Raw genomic sequence first — 14,021 nt, forward strand, 5'->3', positions numbered from 1 at the left:
GGGTCTAGTCTCCCAGCAGTCAACCAGCAACCCCAGCATGGCGGCAGTGTAAGTGCTGGCACTTCCGCTGACAGCAGAGCCAATTTCAGTGGGGGCACCACTGCTCTCAGGGGGGGCATGTGCCCCTCCTATGGATCACTTATGATGGAAATTATACTTGTAACTGCATTGATTTGTGTCTTCGGGGTCTAAGTTTACATCAGAAGTATCTTTGGAGCATTAGACTGGGTATGTTTGGTTGCATGATCCCAGTTAGTTGCTGATGTTGCTGTTTCCTGTGTAATGGCTCAGTCCTGAAAGTGCCCAGAGCCCAAGTGACTCTGAGGTTCTTCGTGCCTTGCTGAACCACCTTGGATAGACACGGGTGTATTTTATTTATTTTTCTGTAGCTGCAGCAGAAAAAATGATGTTCTGAAGTTTGGGAGTTGTCCTTCAGGCCAAAGCCCCATGCAGTGTGATGGTTGCTAGGTCATGATATGGTGTGTTTCTAGTCTGGCTCCTTCTTCCATGGCACAGCCTTCTCTGAGGACTAAAATAAATAATACGCATGTATTTCACAGGAGCCACCAAGGTAAGTGGCAGTAACTTAACTTCCTGCTGCTGCGCTCAGCAGAGAGGCCAAGATTGAATGGAAGGTGTGACTGACGGTGATTTCAGATGACAAGGGCTGAAAAGATTAACAGTGGACAAACAGAGAAAAAGGGAGAGTGCACTAACCCAGCAGTTTCAAACCCATTTGATGGGCATAGTTTTATAAGTCTTCTCCATTGTGCTTATCTCTCTTTCCACTACTTGGGATGACAGCTGTTTTATCTTGTGGTTCCCTATGGACCAGGTCCAGGATAATTGCTGTCCTTCAGTACCATAGGGCCAGTGCCTCAGGCATGCATTCCAGTTCAAACTTGACATAGTGCCTGACTGAAAGTGCCCCAACATGGGTAGGAGGCACCCAGAAGATGAAACTCATCGTGATACTGCCTAAATATTAGTAGTAGGAATAACAGAGGTAGGAAAAATGTAAATGCGCATGTAATAAACCCAATCATAACACTCTTTTTCATTGTTATTGTGACACTTGAGTTGCCAGAACAGAGCTCACTGAGTTCATGATATCATTCCAGAGACAAATTTTATAGTTTTCTCTGTGTTGTTGTTTTGGTGACTGAGAAGATGAGGAGTTCTCTTTACTCACAGTAGTGTGTCTGGATTTCGAACATGTGCCCCGACTCACTGGCTTTTTTTTTTTTTTAATGTTTTGTACAGGTGGATTGGCTGTAAAGGAGTAGATATAACCACTAATGTATCAAGAGAGAGTTCAGGGAATAACTGAACTAAGGAACTGTCTGAGCAGAGTGTAAACTCCTGAAAATTACTTAAATGTTTATAATTAGAATTAGATGTGCTGTCTGGAGGAAGTGGTGCTGCATTTTATCGCTGTAACCCATGCTGTGGTTTCTGTCTCTCCTGGCCAGTGACCCCCTGTACCATATCTGAATGGAGCGACTGGAGTGGCTGTGCAGAGCCCTGCAAGGCAACGTATCGAGTCCGGAGAAGGCATGTCATTCAGGAGCAGAGGAATGGAGGCGAGGCGTGTCCTCCTCTGGAGGAAAAGGCTGGCTGTGTGGAGTACTGGACCCAGCAAGGAGTGGAGTGCAATCATGCCCTTCGTAAGCACACTGAAAGTGCTGGGTTTGGGCCTGAGCCCAAATGGCTTAGACCCTGGGGTTTGGCTTCCTAAGTTTCTCCCCAGAGTTAGCTGGAGTGGAGTAATTTGCTCTGGATTTACACTGGTTTTACTGAGAACTGAATTGACCCCTTTATACTGAGTTCATTGGATTCTCATTGGGATATATTTTTTTATACTGCCTGCCCCTTGGTGTCATCTGATAGGCTTCAAAAGTGAAGTTTGGGGTCCTGGCTCTGGTTTCACTACTGTGAGCATAAATCTCCAGTAATTCTGATGCAGTCAATAAAGTCAGTGTGAAACCCATGGAAGTGGGAGGAAAGTGTGGCCTTAGGTGTCACATAGCATTGCTCATGAGTCCTCTGTAAACATCAGGAAGGAATGGCACCCACCAAAGACAAGGTCTCACTTTTCCCCTGCTCAGAGTTTCCTTCTGTTTCCAAACAATGTGCCAGATTCTGCTATAAAGCTGGAATTAAGGCATGACCTGAACTTGCCTGTATCAAATTTTTCCAATGAGTTTAAGAGCTCTTTGGGGGTCAGAATCTGGCTTTGGCTTCTATCCTAACTAATTTATTTTAAATTGGCTTTTTCAAGCCTGTTGGGAGATGGTATTAGATGAATGAGGGGGGTTTTTTTCTTCTCCTTTGGTTGCTGCTCTGATAAACAGTTTTGCTCCAATAGGGCAAAAAAAGAAGAAGAAGAATGAATGGCTCTTTCTAATGCTAGATTGCCACTGAAGATCCAAAAATGCAAGGCTGGAATTATCTTTGATTTCCTGCCAAAGTGGAAATTGTGTGACATTAAAGACCATAAAATCCCCAGTCTTTATTGTTATGCAAGCATAAGTGGCCTTAGTGCACTATTATCACTTGCTCATGTACATTGCTTTCCTTTGATGTTCGCAGTCCCAGCATTAATAACCACAGGAGGTTACGGGAAAGCACGAAGGAAGAGAGCTGCATCCAGTGAAAATGAAAGAGCAGGGTAAGTAGGAGGCTGGGCTTTGCAGCATAATGGCACCTTGTTCGTGGCTTCGATGGGTGTGTCGTGTAGGCCAGGCTCCATCCTGGATAGAGCATCTATTTCTTTTGGCAGCCTGAAGACTTTTAAAGCTGGATGCCAACAAAACAGCATCTCCATCTGATAGAGGCTTGATCTTCCACCGCAGGATATGTTCAAAGCAATGTCACTGAAGTTACTGGGAGAGAGAGCTGATGCTGTCTAGGATGGTATAAGCAGAGAGCAGTTGTTTCAGGTTCTTCTCCGTATCTGGTTCTCTCTGGGAAGTCTATACCACATCACCGTAGTACAGACTTTTGGGGGTGAGAGGCTCCCACAAACACGATGCCCACTCATACATCTGTGTTAAAGGTGCAGGCAATGGTTGGCTTTGTTTTATGCAGTTTGGGTTGGGGTCTAGCAAGTTGCTGTTTTGGGTGCCAGCTGGGCAGAACCTAGGCTTCCCTGCAGCATGGGAAGCAAGTTATTGCACCAACTGGCTTGACTGCTTCAAGCGCTTGTGAAAGATTCATCCAATACACTTGGCCATCTTGGGCTCCACCTGCATGTTTCCCTCATTGGCATCATTGCTTCCCAGTACCTGCAATGTGCATCAGAGCTCTGCAGAAAGCTCTCCTTTGCTTGTAAAATTCCATGATAGCCATACACACGTACTGATCAGTCGTCAGACCGGGGTGCCCATCATGGCCATAGGTGTGGCAAAAGTACCTCCGTTATGCTCAGTTTAGAGGGATAAAGTCAGCAGGGGAGCTAACATCAGCTTTGCCATTCTGCTTCTTGCTCCAAGAGAGGCAGCTGTTGGCAGTAATGTAGCAGGTTGCTTCCACAATGTGTGTGTATTCATCAGCTTTGTTTAAGCTTCTTGTGGGAACAAGCTTCTGCTCATGCTGAACCCCTACTGACCCCTCAGTTGTGAAGAGAACCTCTTTAGTCTTCTTCAACATTCGTATGCCACCTCTTGGGTGAACTGATGGACTCCACTGCCAACAAGATGCAGACAGCTCTACCAGAAAAATCATACTCCCAAGGTAGCCCAGTGCTTGGACGTAATCACCTGTGAATGAAGAACAGCTGTCTGTAGCCACACTGGAGTAGGACAGGGGTAATGCTAGAGGAAAGCATTGTGAAGGATGTGAAGTTGTGGTGCAGCCTCCTTTAGCTGATGGCACGCTCCCTGAATTGGTGACTTTCGTGTGTATGGTAGTTCTCTTCCACTTCTGACACTGAACACCGCATAGCAGCATTCATGGCAGTACCTTTTATTGCCTCTGGCTGGCTAGGAGAGTCCATCCCATCTTGGTGGCTGGTGGACCTGACTTCTGTTGTCTGTGCCCTTGTCACATCTTGGCTGACTACAGCTATGTGATATAACTGCTTGAGAAAGCTCTAGCACACAGGAAGCTAAAGAATACAGAATGGTACAGTGCATCTTCTCAGAAATACAGGCCACCATAAGCATGTCAGACCTGTCCTTTACCCTCTGCGGTGGCTTCTGATAGAATTTCATCCCATTCTCATTTTCAAGGCACTCGGTGGTCTGAGCCCAGGCCACCTAAAGTACGGAGGTGAAGAACTCCAGCAGAGTGCAACTCCCAGAACCAGAAGTTTATAACGGATGTGAAGAGGCCTTTAATTTAACCATATTCCTAAGCTTTCCCAGACAAATGCCTACCGACCTCTTCTTGAAACCTCTAATGGAGGAGACTGCGATTCTGTAAAAATGGATAAAGCTTATCTTTGTGGAAGACTTTCTTGGGGGCTAGTATGAGATTGCAGAATGAACTTCCACAGTAGTTAAGGGATAAACCTACCTGTCTTCTGTATCCAAGGTGCATTTCTTTGATTTTTACCTTCTCTCCATAAATATCTAGGAACATGTGCATATAGCAACCTCCTTCCCTCCCAAGAAGCTGTATTGTGCATGTTTTTATCCCTCTGAGAAAACCGTGTGAAAACAAACAACACTTGACACGTTAGTCATTTTGCTTAATGTATTAGTGGAAGGTACTCAAGACACTGTAGTGATGAACAAGTTACATGAATCCAGATGTAGTAGAACCCAGCTCTTTACTGCCTCTGGTTTTCCAGACTCCAAAATAGCGAGACTGGTTTTCTTAACTGAGATTTGGTTAAAAACAGGAACATAGCCCGATTTGAGCATGGCACAAGTATAGTGCTAATTTTCTCAGTGGTAATCTCATAATCTTTCCCAAGAACCAGGCAGCTTAATCCCGATTTCTAGCAGGAACAATACTGTTGGAAAGCTTCCAATAACTAAGTTTTAGTTACTGTTAAATTACTGTAAGACTTAGTGTCTGATGAAGTATTGAAACTAAATACTGGGCAGTCTAGTCCAGTAACTAGGGCCCCACACTGGGTTCTGTTCCTGGAACCGCCACTTACTTGATCTCAGGCATTGGCCAAGGACTTAATCTCTCCCTGCCTTAGTTGCAGTGATAGCCTTTGCTTTGATGTGAAAACACCTAAATTTAGGTCTGAGTGTTACTGCTCATTTCAGTTTGTCAGAATGGATTCATACAGGATCTGTGTGTCTGTGTTAACTTACTTGTATTCACCACATCTGCTCTAGCTCTCTCAGTGGCTCTCAGATCTGTAACATAATTGTTGGTCTAACTGGGGCTCTCGTTTTTGCTGTAGGTATTGTGTTGAATTCCAGCTTGCAGGCATCACGGAAAGTTGTTTGCATGGGAACAGTTCCTACACTCGCTGGATGCAATATCTCAGTGAAGGGCACGTAGTGTGTGTGGAGTGCCAGCACCCGGCCTTAGACTCCAGGAGTCTGCACTGCTATGGTGATGGCAGTGGAAGCAAAAAGTAAGAGTTTTGAATTCTGCCTTGTTCTTTGTAGGTACCACACATGGATTTTTGCATTTCCCCACCTTGATCTAGTTGGAGAGACTTGTTTCAGTTTTGTCATCCACTGCACTTGTCAGCGCTTTACATCTTCTGAGCCCTGTTTAAACGTTAACTCATCCTTTCTGCTCACTGTGGTTTAGATCAGTAATGATCACTCTTAGAATGAGATCTGGAATTAATTGTCCTGGCTGTGCTCACCTGATAAATTAGTGGCAGAGCCAGGTCTAGTATTTTTGCATGGGATCTGTCTATTCCATGTTCTTCATACTGCCAGGGCATCTGCTGTGGAGCATGCTTTGTCCACTGGATCCTGCTTGCATGAGCCAGACCTGTAAATGTGAGAGTGAAACTACTGTGGGGCACCTTCCATGGGTGCTTACAGCCAGGCTGGAGAGCAGGGTCTCAAGAGTAGTTATGGAGAGAGCCTTGGAGCAGCTTCCCACCATACTCCTGTGTTTGGTGGGTGGGCAGGGCATGTTTGAGGGCGGTGCTGGGGATGTGGTGCAGACGTACCCTACTGCCTTGAATTTGAGTCTTACAGGCTGCTATTTGACTAAGGCTAAGCATCCTCGTAGAGGACAAATAAAGCTGAATCCATTTGCAGGTTGTTGCCAATCTGAAGAACAGTGTATGTTATTGAGTATCTCTCATTCAGAGACCTGCATTTTGTTTCCTAAAGTGACTCTGAATGTATGCTCCTCCCTAACCCTAACTGTTAGTCGGGTAAATCTTGGCATTGGGAATGGGTAGCCAATGCAAGTGGAAAAGTGCCCTTTCTTCACTTAGAGCACCTTTCACCCAGGACTCTCAAGTTGTTCTTGGTAGGCAGGGGTGCCTGTAGAGGAACTTGGAGGCTGCTCTGATGCACTGTAATTACAGCACGTCGGAGCAGACTCAATTAACTAAGTTTGCTGGAGCATGGTAATGACTGTGCTCCAGCCAGCCTCTATGTCTTGTGTTTCAGCATCCCTGCGCTTCAAAATGGCAGCAGGGACACTTGTATCTAAATCTCGTTGAAGCTTTAGATAAAGTGCCCATGCCACCATTTTGAAGCATGAGGATGTTGATCTGTGAGATGCTTCGGGAGCTTTAATTAGAGTGGCTCTTGGAGCTGCTGTAATTAAAGCGCCCTCTTGCTCCCGGAGCATGTGTAAAAATGTCTGAGGTGAGCATTACCCACGCTCTACAGGTGGATAAACTCAGGCAAAGAGAGGGGAAAGGACTCATTACTCAGCAACAGAACCCGGGAATTCTGACTCTGAGTCTCCTGCTGTAGCCACTAGGCAACTCTGCCTTTTAATCGCAATTCCCCTTCAGAATCATATTTCTGTATCGCATATAATTCTAGTTTGTTTTAATTTAATAAAAGCACTCTCTAGAATTTCAGGGCTGGACTGCTCTGGAAATGTCTGTGTGGCAATATACTGGGGTATGTTAGAGTTTGAGATAAATAGGTCTGTTTTGAAATACTTACCATAAACTAGGATTATTAGGCCTTAAACATGCTATATATTAAACATGAATTTCTGCTGGTAATAGCCTTTTTTAGGAAGGATCTGTCCAGAGCTTTTAACATGAAAAAGTTATGTGAGATGCTTTTCCTTCTGCCTCACCCCTGCTTTTTAAGTGTAAATATCGCATAGATCTTTAGATAAAGAGCAATAAACCCAACTGGTGCTGTCAGGAGAGGCTTTAAACTGCAGTAAAAATGTAAATGAATGTCAAGGCTGGAAATAATATTATTTTGTCAGAAACCCTGAAGCCAGATAAGAACATCTGATTAGGTAAAAGCAAACGAGAAAAAAGACCAAAGCCAGCAAACACTTTGGAGTACTGAGTAGGAAAAGTGAGGTTATACAGCAGGGGTAGGCAAAATACGGCCCGCAGACTGGATCTGGCTCATTGGGCCCATGGGCACCCATCAACTAATTGTATCCTGCCCAGCCCTTGCACCTCACTCCCACCCTTCTGGGTGGAAGGGCCTGGCACAGCCAGCGTGCAGCTTCTGGGAGAGGCTGCTGCTGCCACTGGGGAACCTGCTCCGCTTCCCTGGCGTCCCACTTGCTCTGGGCACGAGGTAGGGAAGTGACGGGGGCAGGGGTGGAGCTGCAGCTGGGTGGGAGTGTGGGGCTGGCGGCAGCATGGAGCCCATGCCCAGGGGAGTGGTGGGAGTGCAGAGCTTGGGTGGGCAGCGTGTCGATGTGAGGGAGGGTGAGAGGTGTGGATTTTGTGGGGTGGGATTAAAGCAGGTAAACTGAAACCCTTGAGTGATTAGAGCAGGGGTGGGCAATTATTTTGGCCGGTGGGCTGCTTAATGAGTTTTGGTGAGCTGTTGAGGGCCACAAGGGTAGCCCTTGACAGCCCCACCCCCTGGTCACCACCTTGGGACTGGAAGTCGTACCCCTAACCCCTGATCTTTGCTACTGGAAGTCCCTCCCCTTGTGCTCCCTCCTCCTGAAAGTACGCCGGTGGGGTTCCCCTCCACTTCTGGCAGAGTCCTGGGACCTGCACAGCATGGGGCAGCAAAGGCAGCCAGCTCCATCGTGCAGGGCTTCCCCCGTTGGCACGAGTGCCAGGAGCTGCATGTGCACCATGGGGAGCCCCACACAATAGAGGTGGGCCAGTCTGGCTGTGCTCCTGGCCACCATGTGCAGTGCTGGCCAGAGCTGGGTGCCACAGGGCAGCAGCACTTGTGCAGGCCATGGGCACCCCAAGCACCCACTGCGTGCTGCTGCTGCTGCTGGGGGCTGTGCGACTTGGGGGTCCCCACCCTCTCTCACACCCACACTCTGCCCACCTGAGCTTCATGTTCCTGTCTCACCCCAGGTGCAGGCTCCATGCTGCTGCCAACCCCAGCCCCATGCTCCCGCCCAGCTCCAGCTGCCTCCTGCCTTTGCCCTTGCCCCCCTTCCCACTGCTTCTCTACCTGGTGCCTGGAGCAAGCAGGATGCTGGGGAAACCAAGCAGGTCCCCCAGCAGCTGCAGCAATGGCAACAACAGCCCTGCCTGGAAGCTGCATGCTGGCTGGGCTGGGCCCATCTGCCCATGAAGATGGGAGCGAGGCACGTGGGCTGGGCAGGGTACAATTAGCTGGTGGGAACCTGCAGGCAGGATGAAATTGCCTGGCAGGTTGGATCCAGTCCATGAGCCTTATTCGGTCTGCCCCAGATTAGAGCAATCACGTTATTCCTGCTCATTGCCTTTCTTTGCTCCCCACTGCCTCAGCGTTTTCATTTTCAGTTATGATCCTCCCTGCTGTTCTTATTCTGGCTTTTGAAAGCTAGGAGTTTTCAACAGGTTTTGGAAGAAGATCAGACTTGAGAAGAAGAGATTTGGGGAAGTTGATTTTTTTTTTTTCCTTTTTGCTTTGTTCATTTCAGTTTGAACTGTGACCATCCCTTTTTGAGAAACAGTGGGGCATGAATCTCTGTGATATAGTGCAAAGTATTTTGTGCTTTACACCAGATTACAGCTGGCTCTCCATTAAGCCACCAAGAAGTGTTCTGCAAGTTGTGGGGCTGGTTTTTATTGATTGCTCTAATTTCTGTCCTCTGTGCAGTCCGAGCATTTTGTTGATGGAGCTGAGCAACATTTGGAGCGTCTGTCATGACCATGTCTTGTGTACTGCATTGCTGCATGACACACTTTTTAAATTTCCAAACATAGGCTTTTCAGGACTGGCCAAATGGGTTGGAGGAAAGAAAAGTATGGAGAGCTGCTGTCTGTGCCCTTGAGAAGGTTGGGAGAAAGATGTAGGTTAGGGAGCATTCACCCTCTGAAAGACTAGCTAGACTTATGTTGGGGTATGAACAATCAATCAAATTTAAAATGTGTTAACAGGGCTCAGTTTCATACTGTGAACAGCTGTTCCATGTAATGATTCATCTGCCTGCAATTACCCTGTGGTAAATGAAAGCTAAACCAGGGCAACTTTTGCCTTTTTTGTTCAGGGCTAAGCTGCTCCAGTTTAGCTTTCACTTACCACAGGGTAATTGCAGCCAGATGGGCCGTTTTGAGTGTCAGCTGCTCTGTGGTGATTCCTTGCTGCTTGCTCCCTTCCATCTTCCTATCATTTGATCATTTTTCCATACCCTCAAGTAGCATTTGCAAACTAGGGGGTATGACCCCCAGTGGGCTTGTGGCAGTTCTGAGTGGATTTTTGTGCTCCTGAGCCCGTACAGCCCCAGGGTACTTGGAAATACAGTATCCCAACCTGGCTGTTCTGTGTTAAGTGTCTGTATCCACTCTCGTCTGATGGTGGAAATTGGGGCAGGTCACTCCTGAATGAAAAGGGGCCCAATTGCCCCAATTGTTTTGGCTGGGAGCACACACATGAACAGTTACCAAAAAGTAGCTGAGGTGCAGAAGGTCCTGCCCCTGCTGAGTGCAAGCACACAAACTGTCTGTGTGCCTGTGCTTATCCCAGGGTAGGCAAAAACTAAACTGAAGTCATTTAGCCCTGTTTTATTCAGTGGCAAACTGCCCTGATTTAGCTTTCACTATGGGTAAAGCCAGGCATCAGTACAATTATTGAGGATCAGCTAAGGCACATGGAAGTCCTACCCATGCTAACTGCTAGCATATGAGCAGCAGTAACTGTTTGGAGAGGCACAGAATTATCTGACTAGGCTGGGGTTGTGACCAGAGGAATTGTGTAAATCTAGGGCCAAGCAATTTGGGAAACATTGAGGGCAGGATCTGCCAACCATAAGTGGAAGTGTTCTTCTGAAAACAAATGGAATACCTGTGAAGGGCACTTGGAAAAGAGTGGGTGGTAACTGTTGCCTTGGTAAAGGGGACAACAGGAAGAACATGTTGGTAGAGGGGGAGATCTAGTTCTGTAGTACATGAGTGCTTGCCAGATTTGCTTGTCCTAATGATACACCAATCCCCACCCTTTTGCCCAGTGCTTGAAGTGCTCACCTATGTACCTCACCCAGGTAGGTTGATGCTTTGATAGCTTTGTTGTCAGCCTCACACAAATGATTATACAGACATCCCAACACCCCCAAAGGGAGGTCAGTCCAGCTCCTGGCTGCAATGCTGTGATGGAGCAGAAAGGGGGAAGCATGCACAGCTGTTGCCTCTGTCACACCCACTCCATCTTGGCATGTTGGTGCGCCCAGGCTGTCGGTTTGGTAGCTTGCATCAGCACGCAACTCCCAGAGTTATTGTTCCAAAAGTGCCGATCAGGAAGAGAAAAATCAGAGCAAGTTTAAAATATACAAAGATCAGAGAGAGTTTAAAATACACTCAGCAGCACTGAGTATATTCTGAGGAGGATTTCTCCTAACGATCTTTTTGCATGTCAGCCTTGTATGGTATAATTCAAGGCTCTGTCAAGCAGGCCTTCAAATAGCTAGTGTCAACTAAAAGAAGATTCTTGAAGGCTTCATAGGCATAGCCATTGGATGGTGAGGGCCCCCTCAGTGCTTGATCTGCAGAGGACACTCTTCTTTACAGCCCTGCTTATAAAGAAAGCTCAGGCTATTGCAGCTTGTGATTTTTACTTTGGATGGCTGCAGACCAGCTCTTGCGGTGTTGGTCAACATAATGACCATCACAGAAGTGGGGACAGCTCCACAGGACTTCATGGCCTCCATATTTTCAGAAGGGGAAGAGGTACGAGACCCAAAGTGGTGAGGCTAGAAGAAAGGTTTTTGGGGGTTTTTTTTGGAACACACAGCACCAGTAACACGCAGTGATGCCAGTGATCAGCCAGCACTAAGAGCTTCTACAGGGAACTGTGCCTGGGAGGATTAGCTGTTCTTTATTGTCTTGAGCAAGATGCGGCAGTTACAGTGCAGAAACAACTTCATTCTGTACATTTATGTCCCTGCATATGGGGGGAAGGGTGTTTCTTTAAATATAGCAATGGCAGTGTTTGCAATTCCCATCAGCAGGACCAAAAATGGCAAATATACTTTGTGTTTAAGGACTCAAGCCTTTTAAAGGTAAAGTTATGACTCTGGGGTTGGAGAAGCACCATGCGGCATGTGGCAGCCTGCTTTATCCAGGATCTTGCTTGTTCCTTTCCAAAACCTTGTGGCTTAAAATGACCCTGAGCCAGAAGAGACAACATTTAGCTTTTTCCCAACCAGTGTGATTTTAAAGCTCTGCCCTGGAATGTGACATCTCATTAAATCAACAGCAACGTTATCTTTGAATAATTGGCATTGATAATTCTGGCTTGTAGAGCACTATAAATCAAGCAGGGGCAATGGACTTACCATCAGGCTACTTTGCTGGAAGCTCTCGACAAGGCCTGAATGAGCCCTGGAGCTTGCCCTTCCGCAGTAGGGAAGAACTGAGATGCATTGAGGGCAATGAGTATAATGGGAGCAGAAGCTTGTGCTCCTGCTGTCTGTATTATATTTTTTCTGTGGCTAAATTTTGGGTCCAGCGGCTGCTAGGCCAGCATCTTTTTGGTTGACGTTAAATGTACATACTGTATATTACTTCTGTTAATAGACCACCTCTCTTGTCAGTGCAGGACAAATGTGTTCATGAACTTTTGGGGAATTTGTTGAACCTGGGATCAACTAGGTTAGAAAAATATGGTGAATTTTCCTGCTCTTGTGTGTCTTTGTTTTATAGATACATCCCAACTGCATGCCTTTGTATTGCCTAGCACGTGCTTGTTCAGTGTCCGGAATACCCGGTGATGACGATGGGAGCTCTGCGCATGGAGAAAGTGCATAGTTCAGTAGAGACTGACCAAGTGGGTTGAAAAGAGAAATGTTGTTTACATTTTCAGTACATCAGATGTTTCTGCAGTAATTTTGATTACTTTTGATCAAATTTTGATCTCTCTCTGTACCATCCTCCTGGGGTCAGTGGAGTCACTCAGCATGAGATCAAAATTGGTGTGTTGAAACTGATGTCAGACGGAAAAAATTCAGGATTTTCCAAATGTTTTGGACCCTGTTGGTGATGTGATTGACTGAAGCAGCCAGCTCCTTGCATGGTGCCCTTGCTTGAATCCCCAACAGTGATGGTGCAGTACATGTTCAGCTGTTGTCTTGGAAGGCATTAACCTCTCTCCCTCCTTTTCTGCTCTTTTTGTTTCAGGAACGAGGTGCTGCACTGGCAGGCTGTAGGGAATCCTCGGTGCAGAGGAACTTGGAAGAGAATTCGCCAGCTGGACACTTGTTCCTGTCCTTCTGTTCATAGCTTCTTGTTCATTTAACTCTTTCGAATTAGCCCAGTGCTCGAGTCATGTGCTGGCTTCTCTGGCACACACTTTTAAGTAATGACCATAATTGATCTGGTGATTAATCAGTGTTGAAGACTGGGCTGAACTGCTTTAAGGAGGTTGACACCTGCAGAGGGTTAAGCTAAGTCCTCCTTCATACACTTCTGTGCTTTTGCATCCCTGAAGAAGGCAGAGAGAAACTGCAGTCTGTCTCCACACCTCCCTCCCTGCTGCCTCAGCAGTCTTTCTGTCCAGTCTGACACCTTTTCTTTCAAAGCCTTCCTCCCCCAGACCTGCCAGTGATGATCCACCAAGGAAGAGAATTTACAAATGATTAAGATAAGCACAGATTAAGTACCCAACAAAAGACTAAAGGAATCTCTTGAAACCGGTTCCTCCTTTTGGTGATAGTGCTCTTCCCTTGAGGACATTTCTTCCTTCCTTTTATTTATAGATCTTTCCCCCTTTTATTCTCAAGCTGGTCTCTGTACTGGGTTCTTAGTCTAATGTAGGGTCTCACTGAAACCTGTGACAAAGCTCCCATTGCCTTCAACAATCGGCCCAAAAGGCTTGATCCTGAATGGTGGTGGGGGTTGCTGGACCCTGATTCCATCAAGGTAATGGTAACAGTTAGGATCAGGGCTGTTGAACCAGTGAGAATTGATGATCCTCTGAAGAACAGAGTCCTTAGACCTCAAGTTGCAAGGACCATAGGCTGTGTTATCTTATTTGGAAGTGCCTTATTTCTTGTGGTTCAGTCATCTCCTGTGCAGTAGTGAGGTACTAAAACTCTCACTACTTTTCTCTTGCTTCTGACAACTATTTGAAATAGTTTTCATTACAATCTCTTGGGTTTCTGTTTTGAAAATGTTCTATAAATTATAATAAAAGAGACTTTAGAGACATTCTAATGGCATTTTATTAATTTTCTCTTTTCAGCAGCTGGTCCTAAAGAATTCATCCTAACTGATCTTGCTGTGAGGTTGAGTGAGGGTAGATCACTCACCAAGTCTATTTCCAAACTATTCAGTTTTAAAAAGCATCCTAAGCACCTGTCATGAATGGTGCCCAAAAGCAGATGTGAGCTTTGGCCACGCAGCCATTTTAAATCCAAAGGGCACCTGAACGTTGCAACACCAAGCATCGCAACATCCAGTGTTTAGGGAGCTGCCTCCCTGCAGGCCCAGCAGAGCACTAGGAAGTGATAGGATTTATGATGCACCCTTGCGGTGAGCATTTCCC

General features: G+C 46.4%; 1 protein-coding gene across 1 annotated transcript; it reads left to right on the forward strand.

The window, feature by feature from the left end:
• The first annotated feature begins 37 nt into the window (after nt 1-37).
• Nucleotides 38-13,690, forward strand: LOC109292338 (somatomedin-B and thrombospondin type-1 domain-containing protein-like). Its single transcript, XM_019509732.1, has 6 exons — nt 38-48; nt 561-571; nt 1,392-1,667; nt 2,593-2,671; nt 5,366-5,542; nt 12,656-13,690. The coding sequence occupies exons 1-6, from the start codon at nt 38-40 to the stop codon at nt 12,771-12,773; spliced, it is 672 nt and encodes a 223-aa protein (XP_019365277.1). The 3' UTR covers nt 12,774-13,690.
• The last annotated feature ends 331 nt before the right edge of the window (nt 13,691-14,021 follow it).

The sequence above is a fragment of the Gavialis gangeticus genome, unplaced genomic scaffold (genome assembly GCF_001723915.1).
Source record: "Gavialis gangeticus isolate Ggan-Ray unplaced genomic scaffold, GavGan_comp1, whole genome shotgun sequence".
NCBI lineage: Eukaryota > Metazoa > Chordata > Crocodylia > Gavialidae > Gavialis > Gavialis gangeticus.